The 13,320-nt window shown below is 39.9% G+C and overlaps 2 protein-coding genes across 2 annotated transcripts; one reads left to right on the top strand and one right to left on the bottom strand.

Annotated features, from left to right (window-relative positions):
* The first annotated feature begins 309 nt into the window (after positions 1–309).
* LOC127782871 (protein RAE1-like) lies at positions 310–5,772 on the top strand. The gene is made up of 12 exons (XM_052310145.1): positions 310–497; positions 813–879; positions 1,011–1,097; positions 1,178–1,243; positions 1,340–1,533; positions 2,000–2,141; positions 2,263–2,343; positions 2,761–2,889; positions 3,833–3,910; positions 4,383–4,454; positions 5,135–5,215; positions 5,305–5,772. Exons 2-12 carry the CDS (start codon positions 829–831, stop codon positions 5,350–5,352), a joined length of 1,029 nt encoding a protein of 342 aa, XP_052166105.1. The 5' UTR covers positions 310–497; positions 813–828; the 3' UTR covers positions 5,353–5,772.
* Positions 5,773–8,838: 3,066 nt separating this feature from the next.
* LOC127782046 (uncharacterized) lies at positions 8,839–12,733 on the bottom strand. The gene is made up of 5 exons (XM_052309117.1): positions 12,432–12,733; positions 12,051–12,143; positions 11,212–11,959; positions 9,418–9,602; positions 8,839–9,322 (listed from the first exon to the last, which is right to left on the bottom strand). Exons 1-5 carry the CDS (start codon positions 12,731–12,733, stop codon positions 8,839–8,841), a joined length of 1,812 nt encoding a protein of 603 aa, XP_052165077.1.
* Positions 12,734–13,320: the final 587 nt, after the last annotated feature.

Raw genomic sequence — 13,320 nt, 5'->3', positions numbered from 1 at the left:
TAAGCTGGTCTGGAATTGAGACCCCGATGGACATGGCTTGTGGGTTCTTTCAAAACCCTACCTAACCCTTAAATATTTTTCATGCTAAAAAGTATAAAAAGTGTGCACATGGCATTTTAGACCCAACCCTCAAATTTTCGCCCATTATTACCACGCATGCGCACCTGACTGTTTGGGCTTAGTTGCTACAATGGTTTTAGAAACAAAACAATTATATAGTATTATATTTTATGTGTTGATTAAACCAAAATTCTCTATAAATAAAATATACTAGTATAAATTGATTATTTTATTGAACCGATGGTTGAAGTGAACCAAAATCCGTAGGTCGTATCGTAGGGAGGGCCTGCGCCGATCCCCATCCGTCCCGCGACTCGAACTCGAGCGAGCAGAGGCGGCGCCGGCGCTCGTCCTGCCGCCACCGCCGCGGCCGCCTGAGCCGATCCCATCCATCCCGCGAGCGAGCGAGCGAGCGCTTCCGCCGCATCCTGGTCCTGGTTAGCACATCCTCCTTCCCATCTCTCTCTACCCACGCTCTCACTATATCGAATTTGCGTTAACCCTAGCTTCTTCTGTTCTAGAAATTCCTTAATACTAGTAGCAGTTTGTTAATTTGTTCCCAAAAAGTTTGGGGGTTCAACTGAACCCCCATGTCCCATGTTAGATCCGCCCATGCGTGGTGCTTTTGCGGGAGATCGGATTGCTATTGTCTCTCTATGCTTTGTGCTGTTTCTAAGTTGGAATGTGCTAACAGCTTGAATTGGTTTCTCTTGTTTTGTTTCTTACGATATTTTGTTAAATTTGAATTGAAGGATCAGGTAGAAGGAGATGGCGACTCTTGGTCTTGCCCCAAACATGAATCCAAACAAGTCATTTGAGGTGTGATGCTTTATGCAACAATTGTCCTCCTTTTCTATCTGTGCTTGTGTTGGTCCTCACATTCTGTAAATAATAAATCATACTAGTATTTACTTTGTAAGTTATTTATTATGTTTAAATTGTAAATGCAGGTACTGCCTAATCCAGGTGACTCCGTATCGAGCCTCAGTTTTAGCCCAAAGAGCAACCTTCTGGTGGCAACTTCCTGGGATAACCAGGTAAGTTTATTTTTCCTGTAAACTTTCAGTATGCATTTATCAATGTGTTCTTACCAGGTTTGACTTTGAGTTTTGTGCAGGTGCGGTGCTGGGAGATTGTTGGTGGGAGTAGTCAACCAAAGGCATCTATATCGCATGACCAGCCAGTATGATCTCAATATTTCTCTCAAGACCACATTCACATAATGTACAGTATTGATTTTCCTAGTATTTAGTGTGCTCATTGATTTGTTTTCTATCAGGTCCTCTGTTCAGCTTGGAAGGATGATGGAACTACTGTGTTCTCTGGAGGCTGTGATAAACAAGTAAAAATGTGGCCTCTGTTGTCTGGTGGGCAGGCTCAGACTGTTGCAATGCATGACGCACCTGTCAAGGAGATCGCTTGGATTCCTCAAATGAATCTTCTTGTCTCTGGAAGCTGGGATAAGACTCTAAGGTGTGAAAAATCCAATCCTTGCAGCCTCGGTATTCCTTTTTACATGGAATTCGAATTCATATCAACCACTCTATTTACTCAGATAGTTATTCGCTAGTAAGTAGTAACTATGGATTCAAAATATACACCTTGTGATCGTTCCTAAAAATATTTGTTAATTTTAGCTTATATTGTTGGGGAGACCCTAATTGCTATTGATATTTGATTTAGGAAGCTTGAGGTCAAGCATCTAAGTTCAAGCTGTCTATTTGATTAATAGGCAATTAGGCATGCATTTTATATTGGCCCATATTTGGTTTGCCACCATAGACAGCCGAACTTTGGTAATGTGACATAAGTTGTATGAGCATTACCAAAAAATTTAGGGAACTTTTTCTTAATCTCATCGCAGCACATAGGCCTCTGTTCTTGTGGTTACAGTGATCTGTTCTAGTCAATCCAATACTGACCACTTTACTATTTATAGGTATTGGGACACAAGGCAATCAAATCCTGTCCATGTTCAGCAACTTCCTGAGCGCTGTTACGCACTTACAGTGAATTATCCCCTTATGATTGTGGGAACTGCTGATCGTAATCTGGTCGTCTTCAACTTGCAGAATCCTCAGGTTGGTCTTTGTGAACATCGCACATGTCCATTAAAAATGAATAATGGGGATCACTCGTTTTTCATCTGCAACTTCTCATATTGAACTGAGTGTTTTTATTGTTTCCTGTTTTGGTCATTAGACGGAGTTCAAGCGCATCCAATCGCCACTCAAATACCAGACTAGGTGTCTTGCTGCATTCCCAGATCAACAAGGATTTTTGGTAATGCAACTTTTTTTTGTAAAAATTTCTAGTCTATTCTAAATGCTTAAATAGATAACTATTCTAGCAATGCATTGTTATGTACTTATGGTCTTTTTCTTGGTTGGTATTCACCCAATGGCATTGTCTTCAGCTAGTATATATTTGACACCAAAAAAATTGGTACAAGGTTCAGTACGAAAAATCGTGTTTAGCAATTTCTATAGTTGTGCATCTTCCCATTTATAATCTGCCTAGAGATGTCTAGCAAGGTAGGTTTTGTATATGCTTGAACCAACCAATGTTTACCTTTACCCATAATCAGCAATGACCTTGTTCGGATAGAGTGCTCAGCGTTACCTAAGAATAATTTCTATCTGACATTATACAAGAGGTATATTTCCATGTGTCTGACTCTGACCCTAATTTTGTTTCAAGGTGGGTTCCATAGAAGGAAGAGTTGGTGTGCATCATATTGATGACTCACAGCAAAGCAAAAATTTCACGTTCAAATGTCACAGGGAAGGGAATGATATTTTCTCTGTCAATTCACTCAATTTTCACCCAGTAAGATCTCCGTCTGTCTCTTGTTTTCCTATACCTTAGCATATTTATGATATTTTTTCTGAATGGTCTCACCTTGCTGTGGAGTACACATGAATGCCATATAGCCACTTTTGCTTTTATTGGAAATGCCTATGCGGGAGAGTTATGCTGAGTTATGGTGCATTTTTTTTCTTAACCATCACTTGATTTGTAGAACAGTAAAAACACAGTTTCTTCTTCCACAAAATACCTCTAATTCTCTTTCCATTGAACAGTATACATGTTTTGCACAATTCTAACTTTATATATTTTGACCAATGAATTCTGACAATATATACTATATACGAGTGGCACCATTGGTTTCATACCCCAAAGTTCTCTCATATGATCTTGATTAGTGTGCCTGTTGGTGTCTGTCTTTGCTCAGCACTAGCACCATGCCTAGGCAACTGAACTACTAGACAGCCTGTAGCCCAACTTGGAGGTGTTAGGTGTCAACCTGCCACAGGGCCTAGCACCTACGGCAACACATTTTTTTTGCAGTTATTCACAAAGTACTGGTTGAAGTTCTACGTTGGAATGTAGGATACTTCCAAGTAAGGAACGTCAAATGTTAAGACTTAATCTAACAACTGTATATAATCTGATCATGCAGATGTTGCAATTCTCATAAAGATATGTCTCAAAATACTCCAAAAATGTCCTATTTACGATTCCATCGAACAATTCCATATTATGACTATTGAATGTTATGCATACATCATAGAACACCTTTTCTTCTTTTGGTTATGATATTTTCAGTTATAGGATCTTTTTCATTAAATTGGTATGCTTCATTGATGAATACATCTCTAGGATATGTTTCATTGAGAAAAGCATTGCCGACTTACTGGTTTTTGAAGTCTGGAAATCATAGTTTGCGGAGTTATATTTAAGGTTTCATATTTTCTATCACGTGGCACAGGTTCATCACACGTTTGCAACTGCTGGATCAGATGGCGCATTTAATTTCTGGGATAAGGATAGCAAACAAAGACTGAAGGTTTGATGTTGGCTCTTTTGAAGTTCCATTTGTACTGGTTATTGCACTTGTATTTTTGTTCCCTTGAGTATTCAGTGATTTTTAATAGTCATAATTGCTTTATCTGTTATTTTAGTGTGCTGCATAAATATTCTTGCACACATCTGGAAACCAAACCAAGATAAAGCTCATGAACTTACTTTTGTAAATTCAGAACAGTGTTCAAGAAAAAATCATCTGTTTGTATCTGCTCAACCATGTAATTAGTGTTATGCAATTATTTTTTAGTGAAAATGCTCATAGTTTTACTCGATGGCATGGATTCTCTTATTGCATGAGCAATCTGCCTAATTTGCAATCACATGGGTGCTTAGTACAAGGCAGGTCATTTGTGTTTGCTAATTTTGTTTTGTTGCAGTCAATTTCTCACATGCATCCCTTTATTTTATACAGAATATAATCATTCACTTCCAATGTCACTTTTTTTACGCAGGCTTTTAGTCGGTGCCCTCTTCCTATTCCTTGCAGTACCTTCAACAGTGATGGGTCGATATTTGCTTATGCAGTAAGTCAAGTGATGCTTGAGTATCTTGTTGTACTATAGTAGTTTGTGACTATATGCAACCATGTTTTCTGACCAGGTTGAATTTAGATGTATTTTATTGTTTCCCGTGCCACAGTTCTGCAATGAACTAGACATCTTAAATGCACATATTGAGGCCCTGTTTGATTCAGCTTAGGATTATTATAATCTGGATTATTAGGAGTAAGCTGAAACAAACAGATAGCTTATTATGATAGATCATTACAATCTATAAGCCATATTACTATAATCTGGTAATCTACTCTAAAGGTGCTTTTTTAGATTTTTGGGTGGCTAACAGCTAATAATCCAGAGAAACAAACAGCTAACAGCTTATTCTATGTCGGCTCATTATAATCCAACTTATAGTTATCTGGCTCAATAATCTAGATTACAATAATCTTAAGCTGAAACAAATAGGGCCTAAACATGGTGAAAGAAGTGCCTGATGTTTTCCATTCATTAGATAGACTTTGAGTTCAAATGGATGCCCAGTCCTGTTTAACCTGTATGTCAAATGCATTCCCTTGGATTTTGAATTCAAATGAAATGCTTGTTCTTGTTGAGCTGTAAAAATGCTAAGTGATAGTTCTAACTGAGGCTCCAAGTTTTGAAGAAAAAGACTACAGTTTGGTTAGTTAACCATGTTTACTGTTAACCAGGTCTGCTATGACTGGAGCCGTGGGGCTGAAAACCACAACCCTGCCACTGCAAAGACATCCATCTATCTTCACAGTCCACAGGTAATAGTTGTTTACAGTTATCATCCTGAGATTCTTTCCTGAGTTTGTCTCACAATGCATTTACACTGACGTTCCCTCATTTTGAATAGGAATCTGAGGTTAAAGGGAAGCCGAGAATCGCAACAAGTAGAAAGTGATTACATCCAGCTATGCAAAACCAAAGAGTGCACAAGAAATCATGTACATTGGAAGACAAAAACGTTTCTCCAGGACCTCTCTGTCCATCGTGTAGGATGCTTTTCTCTTGGTTGGTCATCAATTTTGTTGTGTCCAGTCTGGTGTTAGCATCTGGTAGATGTAAATGTCAGCCTACTCGTAGTCACTGAAGATAGGGGGTTTAGTCGCAGGTTTTAGCATGCATCAGTTTGCAGTGTCTAGTCCTATTTAAGTTATGTTTACCAAGTTTATGCGAGTCTTATGTTGTCGATATAATCAGATCAGCCCGAACCGTTTCTAAGGGAAGTGTTGCAAGTGATGTAAATTATTGCAAATGTAGATTCATATTTCGTTAGAATTATCGCCACGTTCTGAGATGTACTAAATTTACCCGTGAGAAACCAGTGGATGCTGACTTTCTGGTTTTGGCCCGTGAATCTGAATGGCCTACTTGAATTTGAAATGGTAGCTGTCTGAAGAATACGATTAACATGTTCAGCTCATTTTGATTGGTATTCATGTACACTCTGTCTGACGTTACCGTCAGATCTGGTAGGGCAAAAGTTGAACTAAGCAAAAGTTGTCCCAGAAACATCAAATGCAAGTGTTGGATGCCGGCGATTCTGGGACTGGGAGGCGGCGAATAGTAAGGGACTGCTTGCAACATGTTTCAGCAGAGGATATGCGCATCACCCAGTTTTATTTTAAGCTAATCATGTGTGTTACAAGTAACAGCGCTGGCTTTACCTGCTAGCAAACCTTAACATCAAAGACAAACCCAGCGTCCCAGGCCAGGCAGAATGAACAAAGCGCTAACATCTTATCATGAAGATATCGGGTATGTCAACAGGAAATTTTTTTTTGTGTCTACAACAAGAAGACCCAAGATCAGAGGTCCATCAAAACTTCAAAACAAGAAGAAACCCAACTACTAATAAGACTGAACATCCTGAAACATCAACACAGTGATATCGATCTGTCATTGTCGTCATCCTCTTGCTACTCTTCACTGTTCCATCATTCCATCCCATCCTGTTCGAGATACCCATAAAAAGGAAATGTAAGGAGATGAGAAATTGAGAATGGCCGAGAAAAACAGAGGCCTGGTTTAGTTCCTAACTTTTTCTTCAAACTTTTAACTTTTCCATCACATCAAAACTTTTCTACACACACAAACTTTTAACTTTTTCCGTCGCATTGTTCCAATTTCAATCAAACTTTTAATTTTGATGTGAACTAAAACACAACCAGATAAAACATCGGAGTAAGGGCAGTCCCAACCCTCCACCTAGGATGGTGTCTATGGCATTAACTACATTGCCATATATGACTTTTATGTTATGTGGCACTATATTAATTAAGAGAGAGAGTGAAGAGAGGGTCAGCTGGACAAAGCTTATTGCCTGTTTTCTATCAGGTCCTCTGTTCAGCTTGGAAGGATGATGGAACTACTGTGTTCTCTGGAGGCTGTGATAAACAAGTAAAAATGTGGCCTCTGTTGTCTGGTGGGCAGGCTCAGATTGTTGCAATGCATGACGCACCTGTCAAGGAGATCGCTTGGATGAATCTTCTTGTCTCTGGAAGCTGGGATAAGACTCTAAGGTGCGAAAAATCCAATCCTTGCAGCCTCAGTATTCCTTTTTACATGGAATTTGAATTCATATCGTCCACTCTATTTACTCTGAGATAGTCATTCGCTAGTAAGTAGTAACAATGGATTCAAAATGTATGCCTTGTGATCATTCCTAAAAATATTTGTCAATTTTAGCTTATATTGTTGGGGAGACCCTGATTGCTAGTGATATTTGGTTTAGGAAGCTTGAGGTCAAGCATCAAGTTCAAGCTGTCTATTTGATTAATAGGCATGCATTTTATATTGGCCCATATTTAGTTTGCCGCCATAGACAGCCAAACTTTGGTAATGCGACATAAGTGTATGAGCTTACCAAAAAATTTAGGGGAACTTTATCTTAATCTCATCGCAGCACATAGGCCTCTGTTCTTGTGGTTACAGTGATCTGTTCTAGTCGACATCCAATACTGACCACTTGCTATTTATAGGTATTGGGACACAAGGCAATCAAATCCTGTCCATGTTCAGCAACTTCCTGTGTGTTGTTACGCACTTACAGTGAACTATCCCCTTATGATTGTGGGAACCGCTGATCGTAATCTGGTCGTCTTCAACTTGCAGAATCCTCAGGTTGGTCTTTGTGAGCCGACAATACATGTCCCTTAAAAATGAAAAAAATGGGAGCACTCTTTTTATTGACTGTATTTATGTTCACCCAATGGCATTGTCTTAAGCTAGTACCTATTTGACACCAAAAAAATTGGTACAAGGTTTAATACATAAAATCGTGTTTAGCAATTTCTATAGCTGTGCATCTTTCCATTTTTTCTGAATGGTCTTACCTTGCTGTAGAGTATACATAAATGTCGTGTAGCCACATTTTCTTTTATTGGAAATGCCTATGGGGTAGAGTTATGCTGAGTTATGCTGCAATTTTTTTTCTTAACCAGCACTTGATTTGTAGAACAGTAAAAACACAGTTTCTTAAAATACCTCTAATCTAATCCTCTTTCCATTGAACAATATACATGTTTTGCACAATTCTAACTTTATATATTTTCACCAATGTTTAATCTAACAATATACATGTTCGGCGCCGCACCGGCGAGACAGGAAGTAACACGAGATTGATTAATCCCAACTGAAATAGCTTACATAATTATAGCAAATCTGAGAGATAGAATCCTAACAACTCAGAGAGATAAAACGCTAACAAACTCCTAAACTGGATAAGCCGGACTGATTACTGTTCCTCGTCACGCGTTGGCGTCATTGCTCTGTTTCGGCGCCGTACGTACTGCAATCCCCACATGACAAACCTCGACAGGTTGTGTCACCAGCCACCACTCCCTCTCTGACACCACGCTCCCTCACACACAATTAGGGATGCAAGCGGGACGGACAAGCATGTTTTTTTAGCCTGCTTATCTCACTTCTAATTTATTTTTACTTATAAATTTTGTACCACCATGTGAGAAATGAACTAGCAAGCGGGTTTTTATACAGATAGCGGGACTACCCACTTGCATCCCTGTGGTGAAGCCAGGAATTGAGTATGGGGGGGACCATATCATCAAAGCAAACCAAACCAACGCATCAAAGTCGATACAAATCAACGAACAAAACGTCATACTAAAAAACACCATTGTAGCAAGGCCATTCCACATAACATCGAACATATGTTTTTAAGGCACAAAATAGAGCAGCTCAACGCATATGTTTGGCAATTGACATGTCAAAAGAAAGAGAGAGTTACATCTCTATTAACTTGAATTTAGGTTTACGAAAACCAGCTAGATCATAAGCCTTAATAATTTCATCAGAACTAATCTTTGCCGCTAATTCTTTTTCAATATAAACTACCAAGTAATCCCGCAGATAGCCGTCTCCCATTTTATTTCGAAGACGTGTCTTCACAATTTTCATAGCTGAAAAAGCTCTCTGTAGTTGCAGTTGACACTGGAAGAGTCAAGATTAATCTTAACAATCTATCCACCATTGGATAGGAACAACTTTTCCCTGTCTTAAGAAGTCCGCTTGTTATTTCTGCAAGAGATGGCAATATGCTCAAGTCTGGATGGTTGCAGACATCAAGTTGAAAATGTGGTAGTTGGCACTCCAATTGAGCTCTTTCTTGACTTGAGAAATCAGCAGGATAATACTTCTCTACAAGGGTGCATACCTTTGCCATGTCAAATGACTCAAGTCTTGACTCCAAGCAAACACACAGGGCTAACAGATCTGTAGCTTGAGAACCGAATCGGTCTTCTAGCTCAATCATTTGTTGATCAATTGCAACATTAAACACATCAACTTTGTAATAGTGAAAAGCTGTAGTGTTGTCATTCTTGTTTTGAGATTTTGTCACATCAACATACCTGCAAATTTGGGAACATAAATAAGAAATAAAAATCTACAAAAATAACAGTCACATATTGCCATTCATATTTAAAACCTAGGCAGAAGAACATACTTGTTATTCAGATTCGGAATATCAATCTCATGCTTCTCACAAAAAGATTTGACCTCCTGGACAAGAGGTTCCCAACCCTCATTTCGCAAATCAGCAAGCAATGCTTTTGTGTTAGAAACAGAATCCAATGCATTTAAAATATCAATAGCTTTCTTTTGGAGTGTTTGGCATAGGACATCAGTGATCTTCATAATATTTTCCATCATGAGAAGAATAAACACAAAATCAAACGTGAAAATCATTCGTAGGGCACCTGCAGCATCTCCCCTAGAATACTTTGTAACTGAACAATTATGTGCAATGCTACGAAGGACTGAAATTGTGGCACCAAATGTGAAATCATTGTCATGATTAATATTTGTGATGAACAATTGGCTATGCAAATGATTTAATCAAAGAATTGGTTTGAGTGTTTGTGTGAATGTTGGTATGAGTGCGTGTGACTAATGTGGGTCAGGTTGTGATATCTGTGCCCAGAAACAGTTGTTTTGTCTAATTGTGTGCAGGTGACTTGAGGTCAGCCTTAGTCAATGGTGAGGACCGGGACTATGCTCAGGGAGGAGCAGAGGTCTATTGCGGTCTGGATACCATGTGAGAAGGTGACTAGAGTCTGGATTCTTGGAGATCAACTTCGGTCAACGGTGGGGATCGGGACTAAACTCATGGAGAAGTTGAGGTCCAGACGGTCAAGGATACCGGGTGACGAAGTTGGATACAAGATGGCATATGGTGGATAGACATCGTGTGGGAGAGATCTTCGCAACGGACTTCACGAGGTGTGCGTGCAAGTGCCGGTGTTCGCGAAGGGAATTGTAAAGTTAGAGTAGTATATGGTGCTACAGTACACGAGGTACTGTAGCGTGCAGGTATGCATGCATGTACGGTGCTGTACATGTATGTGTGATCGATACATACATGGTGAAGCATGTATGTGTGCATGACTGGTTGGCCGAGCAGCAGGAGAGCGGCTCGGTGGGCTTCGGTGGCTGTTGGCGGCATGCCAAGTCGGCCCAGGAGAAGCAAGGGCCCAGCTGGCAGCGAGTCGGAGACGGTCACGCGTGGACGTCAGCTTGGGAGCGAATCCGTTTTGGATTTCTGGTGCGGCCGGTTGTTTGCTGCACGTTTGGAAATTGTAAAACGTATGGAAACTAAAGAATGGAGTACTATTGTAAATAGTAGTTCTACACCTACTTTGAGTAGAGGTTTTTGTGGTATAAATAGAGAGGGAGCGTGAGGCTTCCTGTATCGCTTTAGAGAGCAATAGAGTTGAGTTTTGGTTTAGGGTTTCGAGTTTAGTTGAAATTTTTGTAAGGAGTGCTGTTGTTGCACTTTGTAAACACAGAGAGAAGTAATAAAGTCGTCATCCACTTTAAGAGTTCTTCGATTTGTGTTTCACCGGGTTTCGGCGGTCTAACCGGCAACTCACCGGTGGTCAGACCGGCGGCATTGCGGCGGTCAGATCGGCAGGAGCGAGGCGGTCAGACCGGCGGCGGCGACAGGTGCGGCAGGCGACTTCGGCGATCAGACCGGAGACTCAACACCGGTCAGACCGGCAGCATCCACTCGGTCAGACCGGCAGATCAATCTCGGTCAGACCGACTTCCGTCGATTTCGAGGGTAACTTTTATTTCCGCTAAAAGTTTTCGGTTTTTGGGTAAACCAACCATTCACCCCCCCCTGTGGTTGGCTTAGTTCTTGTGATTTGATCCTACACCAAACATTTTTTTTTAAGCTCTGAATCGATTTATAATGGGAACTCCATCTAGTGTCCCCTGGCCTTTGTAGAGAGCCCACCTGATTTGCCCCTCGTCCAGTATCAAGCTCTCCCAATTCAATTTCACGAGCAATTTCTGTGGTTTGGTTTGCTAACAACTCATCGTTGCGCTTTGGAGAAGCACTAACAACATTTATTATGAAATTTGCATGCTGAAAAAAATTGTGTACCTCTTGTACTTCCCTTGATGCTGCGACAAGAGCCAATTGGAGCTGATGAGCCATGCAATTGATGTAGTATGCATATGGGCACTCATTGAGAATTAGAGCCTTCAATCCATTCCATTCCCCTCGCATGTTACTTGCCCCATCATAACCTTGACTTCTAATATCTTGCACATTCAAGTTATTACCAGACAAGACCGCACAAATTGAGTTCTTAAGAGTCAACGCATGAGTGTCACTAACATGAACAAGATCAAGGAAACACTCTTTTATAAGCCCTTCTTTGTTGACAAACCGTAGAACTATCGCCATCTGCTCTTTCTTAGATTCATCTCGAGCTTCATCAGCCATTATGCAAAACTTGCTAGTGCCAATTTCTTCTCTAATTGATTTTTGCACTTTTCGAGCAACTATGCTTAGAATTTCCTTTTGGACTTCAGATGAGGTATACTTTGCATTTTTTGGAGCATTTTCCAACACAACTTCTTTAACCTCCTTATTATATGATGCCAAAAGCTTATCTATTTCAAGAAAATTACCTCGATTTATGGAATCTAAAGGTTCATCATGGCCTCTAAAGGGACACCCTTGAAATGTTAGCCACCTATCATATAAACAAAAGAAATCGTTAGATACTTAGATTTATTATAAATGCACTGTTCTAAAAAAATATTGAAATGAATTCATGTTATTACCGAATGGAATCAATAGTAGTAGTCAGCCTTAGTCTTGCTATTGCAACTATTTCGTCACTTTGTCTAACCATCACCTTGTCAATTTGAGCCATACTATTTTTGAGATTATTAAAGCACCCAACTGAATAATTATGAGCTGAGCTAGCATCCCCCATGTGTTTTAGAAAAGAACACTCCTTTCCTACATTAACTTTCTTCCAATTTTGAAACCCATTGACTGTGGATGCATTTGATCCAGCCTTCCCAGTTGGCTTCTTTGAAAAGATAAAGCATGTTAAACAATAAGCACAATCTGTGTGGCGTGAATACTCCAGCCAACAAAATTGTTTAGATCAACTGCTGCGAAATCGACGACGGTGCTTAGCATCATTCAAAGGATACTCTTGTTCTTGCAAGATTGGTCGAAAAGGACCCTCGGATATATAAAATCTTCGAGCTTCATCTTGTTGATCAGCAGGAAGTTCAAATATTTGAGCCCGTTTCCCTGGGTCCCTCTCAAATGCTGTAGCTACAATTTCCTGCCCCTGTTCAGCTTCTAGTGATGGTAGTGTAGCCGCATTTTCATTAGCAGCTTGCAAATCAACTGGGTCAATATCTTGGGCAATGATTGGACTAGGATTTTCAGTGGAGTTCACCCTTGAAACAACCGGGTTATAATAGCAATCGATCGTCTTTCTCTTCATCTTGCTTGAGCAAATAATGTACGACTGAAAATGTGAAAATGTTCAGATTTCAGAAGTGAACTTTTTTAAGATAATGTTCAGAAGTGAAATATGAGACACAGACATACTATCAAGGAAACAATAGTGAAACAGTGGCTGATCTGATTAATTGATTGGGAAATAGAGAGGAACCGAGGAAGCTCCAAAGCTGGAGCCTGGAGGAGATGTAGACATACATACATACATACCTCAGTCAAGAGTAGGTGTAGTGCGTTTCAGGAATTTAAAGTCATTTGGGTTCGCCGGTCTGCAAACAAGGTGGTACATAGCCTAGCCAAAATGTGCCTGACAAGTGAGGAGTGTTCAACCTGGTTTTCAGTTCCACCTTTATGTATTTCTTCTCTGTTAGTTGAGGACTGTAACCCCTTAAGCACTGATTAGTTGCTTTAGGCTTGAAGCCTGTTTCTCAAAATAAAAGAACAATTTGTACCATAATATACAGGCAATTCTTCTAGGAAACGAAGAGAAATTCATGTTACTTTTTAATGTCAATCTGTGGCATCTCTAGATACCTTTAACGCTAAGACAGACATATTTAAGCTTCTTGC

The sequence above is a fragment of the Oryza glaberrima genome, chromosome 8 (assembly GCF_000147395.1).
Source record: "Oryza glaberrima chromosome 8, OglaRS2, whole genome shotgun sequence".
NCBI lineage: Eukaryota > Viridiplantae > Streptophyta > Magnoliopsida > Poales > Poaceae > Oryza > Oryza glaberrima.
Note: the sequence above shows the minus strand (reverse complement) of the source record. Positions and strands in the feature narration are given on the sequence as shown.

Excerpts from the sequence above, each read along its gene's own strand:
- LOC127782871 (XM_052310145.1), top strand. The coding sequence starts at position 829 with ATGGCGACTCTTGGTCTTGCCCCAAACATGAATCCAAACAAGTCATTT. Across the intron at positions 1,098-1,177 it reads CAACTTCCTGGGATAACCAG|GTGCGGTGCTGGGAGATTGT; the intron begins GTAAGTTTATTT and ends AGTTTTGTGCAG. Across the intron at positions 5,216-5,304 it reads TCTATCTTCACAGTCCACAG|GAATCTGAGGTTAAAGGGAA; the intron begins GTAATAGTTGTT and ends CATTTTGAATAG.
- LOC127782046 (XM_052309117.1), bottom strand. The coding sequence starts at position 12,733 with ATGAAGAGAAAGACGATCGATTGCTATTATAACCCGGTTGTTTCAAGG. Across the intron at positions 9,603-11,211 it reads CTGGACGAGGGGCAAATCAG|ATCACTGATGTCCTATGCCA; the intron begins GTGGGCTCTCTA and ends AATATTATGAAG. Across the intron at positions 9,323-9,417 it reads ATTCCGAATCTGAATAACAA|GTATGTTGATGTGACAAAAT; the intron begins GTATGTTCTTCT and ends CCAAATTTGCAG.